At 37.9% G+C, this 17,231-nt stretch overlaps 1 protein-coding gene across 6 annotated transcripts in view; it reads right to left on the bottom strand.

Annotated features, from left to right (window-relative positions):
• CEP192 (centrosomal protein 192) overlaps positions 1–17,231 on the bottom strand; it is a 72,118-nt gene that overhangs the window by 44,159 nt on the left and 10,728 nt on the right. For all 6 annotated transcript variants that reach the window (XR_010662904.1, XR_010662905.1, XM_065932621.1 and 3 more), the window contains exons 7-16: positions 16,447–16,567; positions 14,842–14,990; positions 11,512–11,872; positions 10,935–11,078; positions 9,917–9,981; positions 9,140–9,349; positions 7,153–7,279; positions 5,854–5,972; positions 2,428–3,259; positions 2,205–2,331 (exon numbers count right to left, since the gene is read on the bottom strand). Coding sequence is in view for 4 of the 6 variants with exons in the window: in XM_065932621.1 (XP_065788693.1) it covers positions 2,205–2,331; positions 2,428–3,259; positions 5,854–5,972; positions 7,153–7,279; positions 9,140–9,349; positions 9,917–9,981; positions 10,935–11,078; positions 11,512–11,872; positions 14,842–14,990; positions 16,447–16,567 (2,255 nt within the window). In the remaining 2 variants the exon portion in view is untranslated. The remainder of the gene's footprint in view (positions 1–2,204; positions 2,332–2,427; positions 3,260–5,853; positions 5,973–7,152; positions 7,280–9,139; positions 9,350–9,916; positions 9,982–10,934; positions 11,079–11,511; positions 11,873–14,841; positions 14,991–16,446; positions 16,568–17,231) is intronic.

Below are 17,231 nucleotides of genomic sequence, written 5' to 3'. Positions count from 1 at the left end.
AAATATAAAAACCATAGAAAACAAGATAATATTGGAAGGTACACAGGACTTAAGAAACAATAAAGGGAATACTGAAAGGAATCTAGAAAGAAGAAATGTAAAATGCAAACAAAATGAAAAAGAAATTAAGAAAGAAGCATTACTATTGTGAGGGAAAAGCTCTGTCTCTCAAACTGTGGAGGTGGTTACACACATTCACACCTGTGATAAAATGGCACAATTCTAGCCGCACACCATGCCCAGGACAAGTTCCTGGTGGTGATTCCGTGCAAGAACTAGGGGAGCTGAGGAGGGACACAGGGTCTCTCTATACTAGCTTTGCAACTTCCTGTGGCTCTAACAAGTTCCTCAAGAAAGGGGGAAAAAAAGAAAAAAAAAAAAAAAAAGAAAGGATTAAAGAGAAAATAAATGTAGAAATCAAGCAAAATTTGGTCAGAACCATTATTTTAACAACTAAAAAAATAATAATAATAAACCTTTCTGATAAAAGGAAGCTTGACTCCAAATACTAAAAGGGCACTGCATGACAAGGCACTGCAAGGTGGCCATGAAGTCAACACAGAGACACAGCCTAACAAAGTCACTAGACTCAAAAGATCTTATTAGACTCGAAAGCATATTTAGCATAAAGATGTAAGCATAAAGCTTACAAAAAAATCACGTCACTTGTGAGGCAAAAACTGCTGTCATATAGAAAGTTTACTTAACTAAATGTACGGATTCTTTCTTTGATGGCTTTACAAAAGATCTTTTATATGTTTAAGGAAAGATTTTAGTAAGCTGGAAATTTTACCTAAGCAGCGAAATTATCATGAATATTCAATATTTTCAAACAAACTGAAATTACATTTGATATCCAAGTTACTTACTAAGTGCTGCCCAAGCTGTTCCTGGATTTTGCATATCTTGGGAAACAGTGTGGGTAAGCTGGACCTAAGAATTCACAAGAGCAAAAAGACCGAGAGGAAAAGCTTTCTAAAGACTAGGAACTGTACAATTCATGTCACAAAGGGCCATTCACTCTCTTTAATACATCCAGGGATCCAAGAAATGGAGACAAGAAAGACTAATAGTCCATGAGGGCAACAAACACAAATAGGTATTTGACATAAAGGAAAACACAAAAGATGCTCATCATTGCTCATGATTTAAAGTTACACTGAAATAGTATTTTTTTCACCTATCAGATTGTTGACAATAAAAAGTTTAATAACACTCTATTGGTGAGGTTGTGGAAAAGCAGGCTCTTCCCTAAACTGCTGGTGGAAAACTAGACCAACACAACCTCTAGGGAGGGGTTGCACTAATTTAAATAGGAACATGAACACATATACTCTTGGTCCCAACAATCTCATTTCTAAGAATTTATCCTGTAACACATCCACCTACACATCTATACATAAATAGAGATAGACACATCAGATAAAGCACCATATTTAGACTGTTCAAAGTTCCATGGACACACACACGTACCTATATATGTGTAAACTTTTGAAGCAATGTTGACTTACATCATTTTTGAAAAATTAAAAAGTTCCTATAACTTGAAGATTAAGTTAATCTACAGACTGTGTTCAAACATGCAAAATATTAGAATTTTTATCCTAACCTTTGAAAAAGTACCTACCAATCTCATTAGTATTAAGAGCATAAACTAACACTGTTAAGATAAAAAAATAAATCCAAAATTAAGTTATTTAAAATGCTGATAAGAAAACAGTGAAATGCACACCTCCATCACACCCAGATATAAGAGCAAGTCAGTAACACCCTTTCTAGAAAACAGGTTGCCAATCTGGAAAACCTGAAAATACTCTTATTCCTGACTTGGTAATTTTACTTCTAAGGAAATCAGTTACAACACAGAGAAAAATTTTATGAGTAAAGTTGTTCATCTCAGTATCATTAAAATGGAAAAAAAAAAATCCAGTATCCCCAATATCTACCAAAACCACCAAGTAAACCATGACAGATCCATTATGCAGTTTATAACATTAATTTTCTTTTAAATACGGGGAATTACTGTAAGTGAAATCAGCAGAGTATGAAAATTTGCAAAGAAAAACGACTTCAAAGAAACTCACAAAAATATAATTGTTAGCTTTGAGAGATGAACCTACAGAGACTAGTTTCCCTTCCATTTTATTCCAATTTTCCTATACTGAGCATGTACTTTTATTACAGGAAAAAAAAAAAGCACCTACCCTGATAAACTAGTTCCTGAAATTTCACTAGGAGAAGAATGACTCAGCGGAGAAGTGGAAGGTCGGAAGCTGTCCTCGCCGTTCTCTGAGCCATGTCCACCGCGCTCAGGAGAGGGACTTTTCAAATCTATCAGAAGGATGTATTTTCCAATGAGGACAGAAAAAGACAAAACAAAACACTCCATGCAATTTCTTGAGTGTGACCGATTACTCTGACACTTACCAACACTTTTAGGTGAGATTATGGAATGGTTTTCAAAACCCACGTGCTTTTCACTGTTACTTGTCTCACTAATGCACTCACTTTGCTTCTGGTAGTCTCTACTCTCCTGTAGGCCTTTACACTCTTCTGACAGCCACAGAGATGCTACTCTGGGGTTCCCAACGACAGAGCAACTATCAGAGGCTGGAATGGGTATGGAGGCAGCTTTTCCGCCATCACCGGAATCTGGGGATTTGTGGTCAATGGAATGTGTCTTCACACCAACCACTGTACCCTCTCTATTGCCCACATTTGTAAGAACTGAATTTGAAGAGCTAATTGTTCTCAACGATGCCTGATCCACGCTGTCTCCACTTTCACCATAAAAACTGGCTGCAGTGTCTACCTCTGGCTCCCTCACGCTTATGCTAGTAGCACTCCGGTCCACCACATGGATGTCGTGTGTAGTCCGTTCTTTGGACAAAGATAAATCCCAAATACCAGACACACCAGCTCTTGAAAAGTTGTCCAGTCCACCTTCATATTGACTAATTTCTGTTTTTTTAAGGTATCTCTCCATATCAAATGTGCTGGATCCATTACTTTTTTCCAGATCATTAGGTAAGAAATGAGACACGGCAGAATAGCGCCTTTGTTTACCATCCTCCTGACAAGTCTTCTCTCGGGTTTTATTTGAAAGTGCCTTGATCATGGTGGCAAGCTGGAGGGGGTCAGCGCTCACTGATGCTTCTGCAATGGCAGAAGCAATGGTGCTTATCCTCAGCACAGAGTCACTCTCACTGGGCAGCTCATCTGTATGTCTCTGAGGTTTGCTGCTGACAAGGAAAGTGTCCTAGAGATCAGAAAGTTCACATCAGTTCCATGCACATGCACATATTAATCTTTATTTGTAAGTGCTACATAAGATCTAACAGCAGCAAGAAATTAATGGTATACCAGTTGAATCTCCTAATGAAAAGAAAAAAAAAAATAGCTGCTATCATCTTTAACTGCAGAGTACTAGTTCACTTACAAGGTCTGATCATCAGCTGTTTAAAAAACATCTTCAGGAGTTAAACGCTAAAACTGAATCAGAGAGTAACTGTAAACCAAAAAATTAAACTACTGAAACTGAGAAGCCACTGAGTCACAGTGATTCCATGTATATTCTTGGTAATTTCAGTCAACTGTTAGAATTATTTATAAGCAAAACAGAAACAGAAGCCATGGGTAAAGCAATGAAATGGAACCAACAAAGCAACAAAAATCTATTTAATATTTTTTAAATACAAATTAAGACTTCAGCCTCCAAGAATAGTAGACTAAGTAATGCAACCCAACTCTGGCTGAGAGCAATCAGAACAACACAGCGTGTCCAAAAATAACTCTGAGAAGGTACTAGACAGCTAAAAAAATGGAATGAAAAACTATGGGGCCAAAATCCAAGAGGAAAGAGAATCCCAGAGAGGTGAGCCCAGTCCTGGGCTCTGCTATTCCTCAGGGTCTCTGCTGCAAGAGGGGGCTACTGCTAAGACATCAGGAAGCTTAAGAAGCTAAGAAAATAATAATTTTTAAAAAAGAAGCTAAGAAAAACTGCTGTTAAGGGAGTAAGAGTACAAAAATCAGGTTCAGAGTTTGCCAATGATAAGGGAGAGGTGGTGATCACAGTGAACATCCATGTTTTAGGACAAGACCACAGAGGGCTACACCCGAGGAGTAAAGGTGGCTTAGCTCCGAACACCTCGATCCCAGGAACTGAAAAAGCAACGTAAGACTGCTGGTGTTCCTCACTCAGAAGTAAGTAAAAATCCTGTCTGGAAGGTATCTCCCGTGGACTCAAATATTTCAGCAACTTTTCCTGTAAAAATGTACTCCTCACAATGCTCCAAAGTAATGTGTCCCACATTCCAGAAAAAGAGAACTGCAGAGCATGTATACGATGGACTCTCAGGGTCTAAAACACATCTAAAACATCAAATCTAACAAAACCTAAAATATACTTAAGGGAATAAAAAGTAACATTAAGGGACTTCCCTGTGGTCCAGTGGCTACACTCCCAGTGCAGGGGGCCCATGCCTGATCCCTGGTTGGGGAACTAGATCCTGTGTGCTGCAACTAAAAAGATCCCATCTGCCATAACCAAATACATACATACATATTTAAGAAAAGCAATAATGACACTGAGAACACAACAGAAGATGAGAAATTATCAAGAAAGAACTAAATGTAAATTCTATAATTAAAAAACACAATAACAAATTAAGAACCCAAAGGACAGGTTTCACAACTTGGACACAACTGAAAAAAGAATCAGACTTGGAACAGAAGTCTGAAAAAAATAATCCAGAATGCAAAAGAAAGTAACAGAGAACACAATAGAACAGAAAGAATATCAAAGAAAAAGATACTGAAAAGTCTAACATACTTGTTAACAAACATATAACAAACAAAAATATGTTTCAAGAATAAAGGTAAAATAAAGATATTTTCAGACTGACAAAACAGGATTCATTACCAGTAGTCCTTCACAAAACAAAATTGTAAGGGTATTCTTCAGGCAAAAGAAAATTAATCTTAAATGGAAGATCAGAGATACATATTGGTTGTATGTAATAATAGTAATCACCATCAACATCATCATAATCTCTTATGGGGTTTACAAAGGAAATAAATATAAACAATAGGCACTTACAAGACTGGAATAAAGTAAACTGAATGTTTTATGATACTTTTAACGTTAAGGAAGAAATAGGGAAAACCAAAAAACCCCATCATGAACATGAATTTGAGCAAACTATAGGAGATAGTGGACAGGGAAGCCTCAAGTGCTGCAGTCCATGGGGTCACAAAGAATTGGACATGACTTAGTGACTTGAACAAAACAACAACAAAACAGCCAACATACTTTTACTATAAAACTACACTACTTAACAGTGTCATACTGATATAAGAAAGATTTCAAATATCCATCAACAGTAGACAGGATATATCAATAGCAGAATATTCAGAGTAGAATACTATACAGCAATGAAAATTATCTACTTATCATAGTTGAATCTTACAAACATAAGTAAAAAAAAAAAGAAAAAATATATGCTATTACATGATTTCTTACACATAAAGTTCAAAAAGAGCTAGAAAGGTGACAGCGTTAGAGGTTAGACAGGAGGAAGGAGTCTTCAGAAGGGACAAAAACATGGCTCCTGGGCTGCTGACAATGTTCTTTCTTGACCTTGGGTGTATAAGCTTTGATAACTCACTAAGTTTATGTTTTATAAACTCTTTTGTACATTTATTATACACTGGCAATATTTAAATGATACTTGTAGTAAAATTTAGTAAAAAAAAAAAAAAAAAAGTTATACATTTTTACATGTGACCTTATCTTGATCTTGTAAAAAATTATGACATGGATTTTAGCTCTCCCTCATGAAAGGCTTAAAATACCTCTGCTTTTCCTTTATTGGCAGTTAATGTCACATCATTTTCATCCACTTGTGAAATACTCTCCAGTTCTTCAGCCTGAAGTGTAACTGATTCTTCACTTAGCTGTGCCTTTAAATCTCCTGTAGAAAATATATAATACTCAATTTACATCCATAAACTATGTCACAGAGACAATGCATGCAAAGTGTGAGGTGAAAGTCACCCAGTCGTGTCTAACTCTTTGCGACCCCGTGGACTAGACAGTCCATGGAATTCTCCAGACCAGAATACTGGAGTGGGTAGCCTTTCCCTTCTCCAGGGGATCTTCCCAACCAAGAGATCAAACCCAAGTTTCCCATATTGCAAGCGGATTCTTTACCAGCTGAGCCACAAGGGAAGCCCAATCCATGGATAATGACCACTAAATATAATTAACAAGGAAGAAATCTTTATATACCAAATATCAGTCAGCCTCATAAAAGCTGTTTAAATGTACAGTCACTAGGACAAAGAACCATACCATTGTTCATTTAGCTGGATTCTTCAAAGTCTAAATTTTGAAGTCTAAATTTTGAAGAAGATTGTGGATTTTAATCTCTTCCTTGCAAAATACTGACAACTTCATTTAATACTTTTCACTTTGAACCATTTCATGAATATGCAAGTTGAATTTTAAAATGAATAATTCTTTATAATAACAGAAAGTCAATTAATACTATGTACAGCCTCTTTATCCCACCACCCCACCACACTCCCCAGCCTCTGAAATATAAGCTCTTTAAGGACTAAAGCACATTTTATACCATTTCATAATATAATACACTAGGCATTATATTAGCAAAAAGCAGCTGTTTGATAACTGTATATTAATCATCAAAGTATGGCTTTTAATATTCAGAGATATTTATCATATTTATACTACCACAGCCCCAATCTGAAACTCTTCTTTAAAGTCTACCTAAATGATACATATAGTAAGTTATATGTAATGTATATGTATATGTATAATGTATATGTATATATATATGTATAATAAGTTATATTCATTAACTCAATAGTTTAACATGCCAAAGTTTAGCTGATCGATCACCTGAACAAATTATATTCCATTCACTTTGGTTTTTAACAGAAGGATTTAGGTGAATTTTGGCTGACTTGTTTCAGCTTTAAACTGAAAAGGCAATGTGAAGTTGTATAAAAATCAAATCAGTAACTAATACTCAAAAAATTCAAATACTTTCTTCCTCATAAGAACATGATCACACCACTAATTTACAGGTTAAACAAAAAGTTCACTAAAAATTTCATTTAATCCATTACCTGAAAAAAGACCATGGTTAAGATCAGCCACTTCTTTTCCCAAATTACTTCTTGATAGGTCTGATTTTCTTATTAGGGCAATAGGTTCTCTTTTCTCTGGTGATCTAATAAAATAACCAAACGATGGCTACAAAATAAACATGTGAATTATTTTCTTTATATTCAACTCCTCTGAGAAATTCTAGACTATTTTATCCTAATACTCGTAAACTAGTTAAACAGATTTCAACAAAGTAATTTTGATTTTTCATTTAATTGTAAGTTGCTAGAAATGAATATTACAAGTCCAGACAGGACCTTTTATTTCCTTACTGCTAGCTATCTGTAATCATCAGAATGAATACTGCCAAATAATTTGCCCTTACTACGAAATCCAAATGAAAACAACCCAGAAACGACACATTGTTCCTTCAGCAATTATTACTGAGCACCTACTATCTGTAAGGTACTGTTAGTAACATATCAGTAAGAAGAAAGATAAAATTTTCTGCCTTCCTGGAACTTACAGTACTTAGAAGGGTTTTTATTTTACACAATAAATAGGTCCCTGAAAACCTGTATTAAGATTAGGCATGTTCCTACTGCCTTGGATGAGCATTCAGAAGGTCTGCATTCAAGGACCTTGCTCAGGGGCAGGAAATTCCCCATCCAGCTTCTTTCCAGAGCTCTCACAGAACAGACCTGAAATGCAAATTCACTAAAGGCACTCAATTTTCAACTGATCTTCACTTGGGGATTTCTTCCCCTGATCCAGCAACCTGAACCAAGCAACATTTCACAACTAACACAAAGTGACAGAGGCATCTTTCCAGTACCTGGTGTTTTGTCCAGCTGTTCAGAAAGGAATTCTGTTACTCTTCAAATTCTCTCATAATGTCAAAACCAATCAGTCCAGGAAGAAATATCTGCCTAGGTATTTACTCTCATTTTTTAATTCACTGCACATTTAGGACCCACAGTTCAAATTTTTCTGTAAATCGGCAGTGTTCTAACTCACCAACTGTTTCAAATTACACTCTCAATGAAGTTCAGGTTTAGCATACACTCACTATGACAGCACCAAGTCCCAACATGGAATTCTCTGGAGGCACTCCCACACCCTAGACTCTTGTGTTTCCTACTGCCATCCTATTCCCTGGCCTTTGTGACACCTACTATGTGGCTCAGTCTCTGCCCACTGATCCTCCAGCTCCTCTCACATCTGGGTCTGAAAACTACTCCCTGCCTCCCTGTCCCCGTGAGATGCCCCCAAGCCCTGTGAGGGCCCCTCACGACCTGGCCCTTGTTTACTTCCACCAGCCATCCGCCAGCTGCCCCACTCACAGGAGCTGTCTGCCTGCTCTCTGCTCCTTGAATGTGCCACTGAAGCTCCACTTGGCATCTCCAGGCCTTCACTGTGAACACGCTGCCTCCTCCCCACCTGTCGGGCACCAGCACAGTGCCCCTCCTCAGACATCGCCCTGACCCTAGAAATGACATAGCTTCCCCTCCTGCCTCATACAAGTTACCAATAACACTGGCATTTAAAACTTTTTACACGTACATCCTATTAAACCAAAACACTACTATATTTCGAAACATGTTTTTAGACCAGAGGTTTAAAAATTAATGAATCTCTGAATTCTTCCCACAACCAAGGATGTAACAACAGCAACAAACATTAAGTACTTCATGCATGTGAAGCTGTGCTAAACACCGTAATGCACAGTAACCCACAAACCCTGTAAGACAGTATAGCATCCTAGAAATCGGAAAATTAAGGCACAGAGGAGTTACATACATTATTCCATGACACAGAACTAGTTAAAAGACAGAGCTAGGACTGGAGCAAGGGTACGACCACTAAAAATCGAAATGTTTTCCCATCACCCCACCACGCCCCTATTCTGTCTCTGCTTTAAAGACACTGTGATCTGGCTACACTGTCACTGCATTCAGTACATAAGGGCTGGTGCATTTAACCACTCCCAATATACATGGTACTCACTCTTTTCACATTGTAACCACCACCAAGGCAACCAAGAGCTTCAGACCTTTGAGCAAAGAACTCCCCTAAAGACAGACGTAAGTAACTGGCATCATCTCTGTCCACATCTGAGGCACTCAGTGATCTCCTCAGCAGACCACAGTTGACCGAAGTTCCCCATGATGTATCTCCAAGGGCAACCGACATGTTCTGGGCATCTATATTTTCTTCCTAGGAAGAAAGTTATCATTCCATTTCTACAACAAGCCTTCTGTTTTTCTAACACATAAAATACTAATATAACTAAGGAAATTTAAGTACTTAAATTTTTAAAAAGTTTGGACAAATTCAAGCTTAAGCAGCTAAGAAATGCAATGAAGTCCAGAAGAAATTTTTAATACTTAAGTTACAATACACATTGCTTTAATATACTGCTTAATCAAATACTGATTGTCATTGATACAAATCTTTAGAGAGGAATGTCTCTTCAAATAAAAACAAACAGCACTACTCAGTTGAAAACATGATTAAAACTATGGAAATATTTTTGAAGCCTATTCAGGCAATTTTAAGTGAATTAATAACCATTATTTCAGTAGGCCATTTATTTTTCAATTAATAATTAAGTATGTGAAGGAAAAGGCAGAAACTATCTAAACATAAGGAATATCAAGATATAATTCTATACTATGTATCTATGTATTCTCACTATGTATTCTCAGAAAGAAATGAACATTTTACCTACATTTAAATACAAGAAAAATCTGAACTGTTGTTTAATGTCAATAAAATACAAACCTGCATAAACTGATGTTCTTTATTAAATTCTTCTTCATCTCGTGCAATCAAATCCAATGCATCAGCTTAAAAAAAAAGTTTACATAATTATATTGTACTAATGCTCAATTAAATACTAGCATATAAATACAGCTTAGCTAATTAGGAAAATGAAACAGTAAAGAAATAAAATTGAAAGAAATATGTGAAAGCTTCCATCACAGAATTGATGACACATCTGCATTAAGCACGTAAGAGTATATGGTTCTGGAACTTTTCATAATGAATCCCCTACTGCAACTGATTTCATCAGGTACTAACTTGCCCTAACTTACTAACAGGGCTTTACAATGTAAGCTTTTTATAAGATTCACATTAATTTCAGCCTTGCAAATCTGGCACACGAGAGTTACAGCAGTTGTCCATGATATGCATGTAATTTCATCTGGAACCATCAGACTGACAAGCCCCTCTATAAATTCATCATGGTGTGAACTACCTATTCATCCCAACACCCAGGATTACCCCAGTTTTTGAAAGGAAAAATCCCACATCCCAATAAACCCCACAGCCTGGGCAAACAGGGACAAGTGATCACCCAGTGTCTATTCCTCAACGTTTCAACTAAGCAACTCAGTTCACCTTAGGAAACCAACGGACACACAGCCCTCCATCTCTAGGCCAAGGCCACAAGGCCAGGTGAGTGAGCAGAGGGCCAGGTGTAACACCACAGGGAAGGGGACAGAGAGACAGGACATCAAATGACCCTGCTTAAGGCATTAGAATTAACAAACCTGACTGAGGTTCCTAATGCTCTCAGGTGCTAAAGTGACTCACTATCCTAGATTAGGGAAGGTTCGGCTCAGTCCCAGTGATGAGCAAGGATGGACGTGAGCCTCTGTTCCTAGAGAAACAAGTGAGGAGCTAAGCACATCCTCCAAAAGGGATTTGATGTGGCCAACCAGGATGACAGACTAACCTCAGAAGACCGTTAGAAACAATGAAAATGGTTAAAAGCAGAGGCTATCAGAACACTTACAGCCAGATCGGAAGTCTTCGTTCAGTTCATTATTGAGAGACACACTGAAATCTTGTTCTTTATCAAAAGGTGTGTAATAGGCGAGATCAGTGACCCATCTGCCCTCCTCATCCTGATAGACCACACTCTGTGGTGGGTCCGCTTCTAGAAAAGAGAATTCCAGACACATCCAATGACACACAACAAACAAAATGATATGATATTCTTAAATGATTTCATTTAGCTGACTTATCTTAGTTATCAATGGTACTGAAATCTGCCCCAAATTAGGAAACCCATTTCCCCAAAAGAAAAGCCTCTCTCTCATGGTGAAATCGCCAGTCTTAGTCCCAGTAAAGTCCATCACAGAGGATGAGGGAGGAAGGAGAAGACGACAAACACTGACAAAGGCACTTTTCAACCAGATAAGTACACCATTTTTAAATCCACAGATTTAAAACACAGAACATGTATATATATTTTAATGCGAAAGATTACACAAGTTCCACTTGGAAATACAGTATATTCAAAATGTGTATTTTATATATTTCTTACTTTTATTTAAAAAGAAAAAAGAAAGAAACAAAGGCCCACTCACGGTCCTTGGTCTTTCCAACCAACTCGTAACATTCACAGGTTTGCCTTTCACTGGTGGGTGACCACAGAGCATCAGTGGAATTAAATGCATTGTCACTAACAGGCTTCAAAGATGCTACATCCGCATTTGTTTGAATGGACACTTGAGGCGTCTCAGTGTCTAAAAATCTATCCACAGGCAAAACAGTTTCTGAGTCTGACGCCAAATGCTTATTTTGATGAGGAGACCCTTCCTCCAGCTTTAGAGAATCCATCAAATCAAAATCATCTTTACTGGCATTTGTGTCATGAAAGTAAATGGGGTTAAGTTTCGCATTAGGAGTCCTAAGAGTCTTCACCAGAACTTCTGCTTTTCCACTTTCCTTTAAAAAGTAAATAACAGACCAGAAATAAGTTTTGTTTTTCAGAACTTCTTTCAAAAAAAAAAATTATGCAGATGACATAAAATATTTATTCTACAAAGGAATGGACAACACAGTATTCTTCTAGACTGTATGTGAACCAATCATAAAGAATTTACCAAAATCAATGGCAAATATACACCAACAGACTCAGATACCAAAAGTATGGCCAAGGTGCTCACTATAGTTCAGGATTTTAGAAGTATAACTCTTGTAACTGCCTTCCTACCCTATCTAAAAGAATAGGAAGCCCATCAGTGTGGCTAGACTAAAAGAATTAATATGATTAACAGACTCTGAAAACATAAATGAATGACATTTAATAGGAGTAAAACAGCAAATACTACAAATGACCGTCAGGAGTCCAAGAACAACTGCATCAGACATGGCAGATTAAGCCATGGCCTCGAAAACACACTCTCCAACAATCCTTCCCAAATGACACTCCTCACTCTTTCCTAGAATAACAGCTGCTGAAAGGGACTTGTGTGCCCACAACACACTTCTCAGATATTCAGCCACCGCTAACTATCAAGTGCCAGCAAAGCCTTTAACAGGCTTCACAGATAAGGCTTTTCAAAGTCAGGATACTACACAGAGATAGTTATATATAAAAGATGAGCTACTAACTTTGAAATAAGGTCATACATTTAAATTCTAGTGACATAATTTATTAACTTGGTGATTTTCCAACAATTTTTTATACAAAAAAAAAAAACAATCTCCACTTTATCTCAAAATAAACTCCAAATGACTTAAAAGATTTAGATACAAAAGCACTAGGAGAAAATACAAATGGACAGTTTTATATTCTTCAGTGAATAATAACTTCTTAGTGGAACACTTCTGTGGGTTAAACTCTATCTCTTGGAAAAGATGTGTCCAAGTCTTATCCCCAGGTGGTACCTGCAAACTGTGGCCTTATTCAGAAACAGGGTCTTTGCAAATGCAACTAAGCTGAAGATCTTGAGACGAGAACATCCTGGATTTGGGGTGGGCCTTCAACCCCACAAGCACTGTCCTTAAAAGAGAAAGGAGAAGGAGACCTCAGAGGGATCAGAAAGACAGGGACAGGCCAAGTGAAGATGGAGCAGACAATGGAACGATGCGGCCATGAACTAAGGACACCAGGGCCCCAGAGGCTGCAAGAGTCAGGAAAGAGACTCGGGAGGGGGCACTTGGCCCTGTCAACATTTTAGAACTGTGAGAAAGTACATTTCTGTTAAGTTACAAAATTTTGGTAATCTGTTCTGGCAGCCCTAGAAAACTATCACAAACACCTAAAAAACTACCAAAAGCCTGAAAATACACGAGGACCAGCAAAGGGAGACCCAGTGGGGTCACAGAAGTTGCCGTCTCCAAGGAGAGAAGCCGCAGGAGCCCACCCTGCTCACACCTGGATCTAGACTCCCCACCTCCAGAAAGAACTGTGAGGAGATATGCATCTGTTGTTCAAGTAAAAAAAAAAAAAAAAAAAGTGCACAATGATCAAAGTTATCTCAACATAGAAAGTTTATTAAAATATGAATATTCCAATGGGGAAAAAAAGGAGACAAAGAACTGACATTTAAAACTATTTAAAAAAAAACAAAAAACTGTTTTTCATATAGGATACTAGCAAAGACGAAAAAGAACCAGAATGCAGGAAACCAGCTCTCTCCTCCACAAAGCACCTGAAAACAATGCTGAAGAAAGAATGTTCTTGAGGTTAACAGGGCACAGCTACCACCTATGGGACTGTGACCGATGGTGGCAGGTGGAAGAGGACAGGACAGCACAGGGAGGAAACCTGGAGCAAAGCCACTGGTTGGCAACCCATTCCAGGTCAGGGCTTCTAACGGAGCAGAGCAGCCCCTCGTTGCAACTGAAAGTCACAAGGCTTTGTGTTTTTTTGTTGTTGTTTTTTAAAAAAAAAACAAAGGCAGGGGGTCATTATAGCTGCTCTGACAGCTTGTACACCTAAACACAAAAACAGAGGTCTCTGTCTATACTTAAACACTGTAACCCAGCAAAACTTGAGAGTAAGGAAATGTGAAACAGGAAAAAAATAAAAGCAATCCAAAGGTCTCAGGAGGTAGGGTTTCAGGAAGAGGCAAAGAAAGCACATGAAATCCCACAGACCACCTCCTGATAACAACAGAGGAGGAGGAGGAATCTAACCCCACATTCATCAAGATAGCAAAGAGCACCACCAACAGGAAACAAATGGAATGACAGGCCTTCCCAGAGGATGTAATCAGAGTGCATAGCGCTGCCCTATGTTTCAACTATTCACACAGGGTGAATGTTTAATCAGGAGGGGAAAGCAGTCACATATATCTAGCATACAGATCATTTTACAAAACAACAGGCCTAAACTTTACAAAAAGTTTAATGAAATGAAAGACCTCCATGTCACTGCAACCAAATACAAGTGTGATCCCTGATCAAAGCTTGGATCCAAAACCAAAAAATAAAGGACATCTGTAGACAGTGGATAAATGTGAACCTGGATTGCGTATTCATTTAAATCAAAACATCAAAGTTACACTAGCAAAAAGAAATTGTGATTATGTAGGAAAATGTCCTCATTCACAGGAAGTAAACACTGAAGTGTTAGGGTAAAATATCTGCAACTTACTTTCAAATGACTCAGTAAAAAAACTACTTTTTCGAAGGACAAAGAAAACACAAAGATAGCAAAAATGTTTACAACTGGTTGACCTGGACAGGAGCATACAGATGTTCAGTGCATCACTCATAATTTTTCTGCAGGTGAAAGAAAGGTAAGAAGCAGCAGGAAAGAACAGGAAGGGTATTTCTCATCAGTTTGTATCTGGGAAAATAGAGCCCAAGGAAAACCAAAAGTTTTATGTTAATAATTTTCTAATGAGTCCAGTAATAATTTTCTAATGTCAAATTTCTGAAAAATCATAAAGACTGGAACATACCTGACTAGGATCACTCGTAGGTAACTTAAAATAATTTTCTGGAGGTTCCTGTCCTTCTACGTCTTCATACATCATTCCTGGAATCGCCAGTTGCTCAAAATAAGCCTCCAAATGATCATCATAAAACTCTTCATCATCAATATCATCATCTATCAGTAAAATGGAGGAAAAGTAATCAATAAGGTTGATAAATCATTTGCATCAACAGTCCATGTGATTCTGTCTAAACATCTGACATGAAAAAAACCCATTGTTTTCATCTATAAATCACTAAAAGCACTCTAATATTTAACCAAACTAAATACTTAACCTTCACTGAGAAGACAACACAGAAGCAGCCACCAACAAACACAGGAAGTTAGGATAGGGCAAGTATGGCCATGGGAAAAACGCCATGTATTCAGAAAGCAGTGTGGCAAATGAGCAACTATCAACAAAGGACAAATGAGCCTGCCACAGGAGAAATAAAACTAAATTCCAGTGAATTAATGGTTAATGCTAATATGAAACCACAAACAGTATCTGATCTTAAAAATGAGGGGAAAAAAAAAAAGATGTAACAAAGCTGAGTACTGATAGATATGATAAAAAACTCAACTTCCACTAAACCCAGAAAGCTACAAACAGACAAATAAAACCAACGGTGGCAGTGCTTCTCAATGTTCTACACACAGCCTGGCAAGTGCAGGATGAAACTAGAACTGTCAACCACCTGTAACAGTATTGTGAGCCTTTTCAAGAGGGCAATTTTCCTACTGCCTCTGAGAATCTAGCATACTAAAATAAGAAACTATATAAATTCAGGTCAACAATTCCTCATCCACAATTTCATAATCTAAAAATATTTTTAAAATTTTAGCAGCAAAACCTGTTTTGATTTTACAGTTTGATTTTATAATTTATCCCACTTGGCTCACCAGTCTGGCCTCCAAAGCCATGGATAATTTGGTCTCTGCCTACTTTCTGGGTTTATTCCCAAGTTCATCTTTCCACAGGTGCTATAAACCTGCCACACAAAAGCACTGGCTACTCTCTCCAAATGTCGTCTTTATGCCCCCACCTTAGGGTCTCTGCTAAAGTCAATCTTTCTTCTTAAATGAACATTTATTCCAGTGTCTATGTTAAGGCCTATCAGAGGCCTCCTTTCTCAAAGAGGAAAAAATAATCTTTCATTGAAGCCTCACAGACACCTTCCTCAGTCAGAATTAACTTGTCACCCTCCTGTGACCCCCACAGTTTGTACCATTGAGACACACTTCACACAGAGGGGAGCCATGCATCTCTCTGCCCACTTGGCAGGACTTTCAGAGCACAGGGGCAAAATATTTCATTGAACCCCAGTGTCTTAGCATGGTGCTTTATCCATTTATACGGTAATGATACTCAACAGAGAGATGAGACTAAGCCTATCAGGAGTGCTATAAAGAAAAAAAAATTTAAACTCCCATCGCTTAACGGGAGTGGCCATTTGAGTGCTGGTGGATAAGTGATAAAGAAGGCAGAGAAACAGAAAGCTGCACAATCACTACGGCAACAAGGCAATAGAAACACATGGAGCAATAAGCTCAGGATGAGGAAAAGATGAGCCAAGTTTCGTGACGCTACCAGAAGAATCTTCCAAGCTGGCAAGTGATATCAGTTTCTCGTTTTCTAGGAAACTAGTAAGGCTTAAGTTACTGTTTGGATTCCTCTCTTCAAAATGTTTTCCCACATCAGGAACACCAATCTGTAAGAAATAAAATCCAATCATTTTACAGAAATAATGTTAAAAAAATTCTTATGAAAGTAAAATAAAAATTGCATTTCCTTTTTGTAAGATTTTTAAAGTACTGTGTTTACATTTATAAACATGAGACTGTTGGACACAAACTGTTTATCTGTTCAGCATCTGTCCTCCAAGGAGTCGGTCTCTTTTCAGTTCAGGGGGGCACGCAGTGTGATTCAGTCACACCTCTATATTTGTATATATACACGCACTGATGCCCAGAGGCACGCACACAAAGAAGTGGATGTAAGGTCCAGAGGCTCACAGAATGAAGTTTTACCCCAACCCACCACCTGGTACAGTGATTTACAGAGTGGTGGATGGACCCAAGTGAGCTCATTAAAACTGTGATTCTTTTTTTTGTTAGTTTTTAAACTCTACACTGAAAGAAAGATGACGCTCTTCTTTTTGGTCATGAATGTTAAAAGTATACACTCAGGCTGCCTACAAACAAATTCATCCTCCCTACCATTCAACAATAGAGTGCCAGCTCTGTGCTGGGGACTCAGAATGCAATAAACCAAACAAAGAGGAACCCTCACCCCATAGAGCCAGTACTCCAGAGGATCTGGCGTGAAGTCAGGCAGAGCAGCAGTGCAGACAGCCCTGGAGACCCAGGGAGTCC

This window comes from Muntiacus reevesi, chromosome 4, assembly GCF_963930625.1.
Source record: "Muntiacus reevesi chromosome 4, mMunRee1.1, whole genome shotgun sequence".
NCBI lineage: Eukaryota > Metazoa > Chordata > Mammalia > Artiodactyla > Cervidae > Muntiacus > Muntiacus reevesi.
The sequence above is the reverse complement of the archived record's forward strand: the minus strand, read 5'-3'. Positions and strand labels throughout refer to the sequence as shown.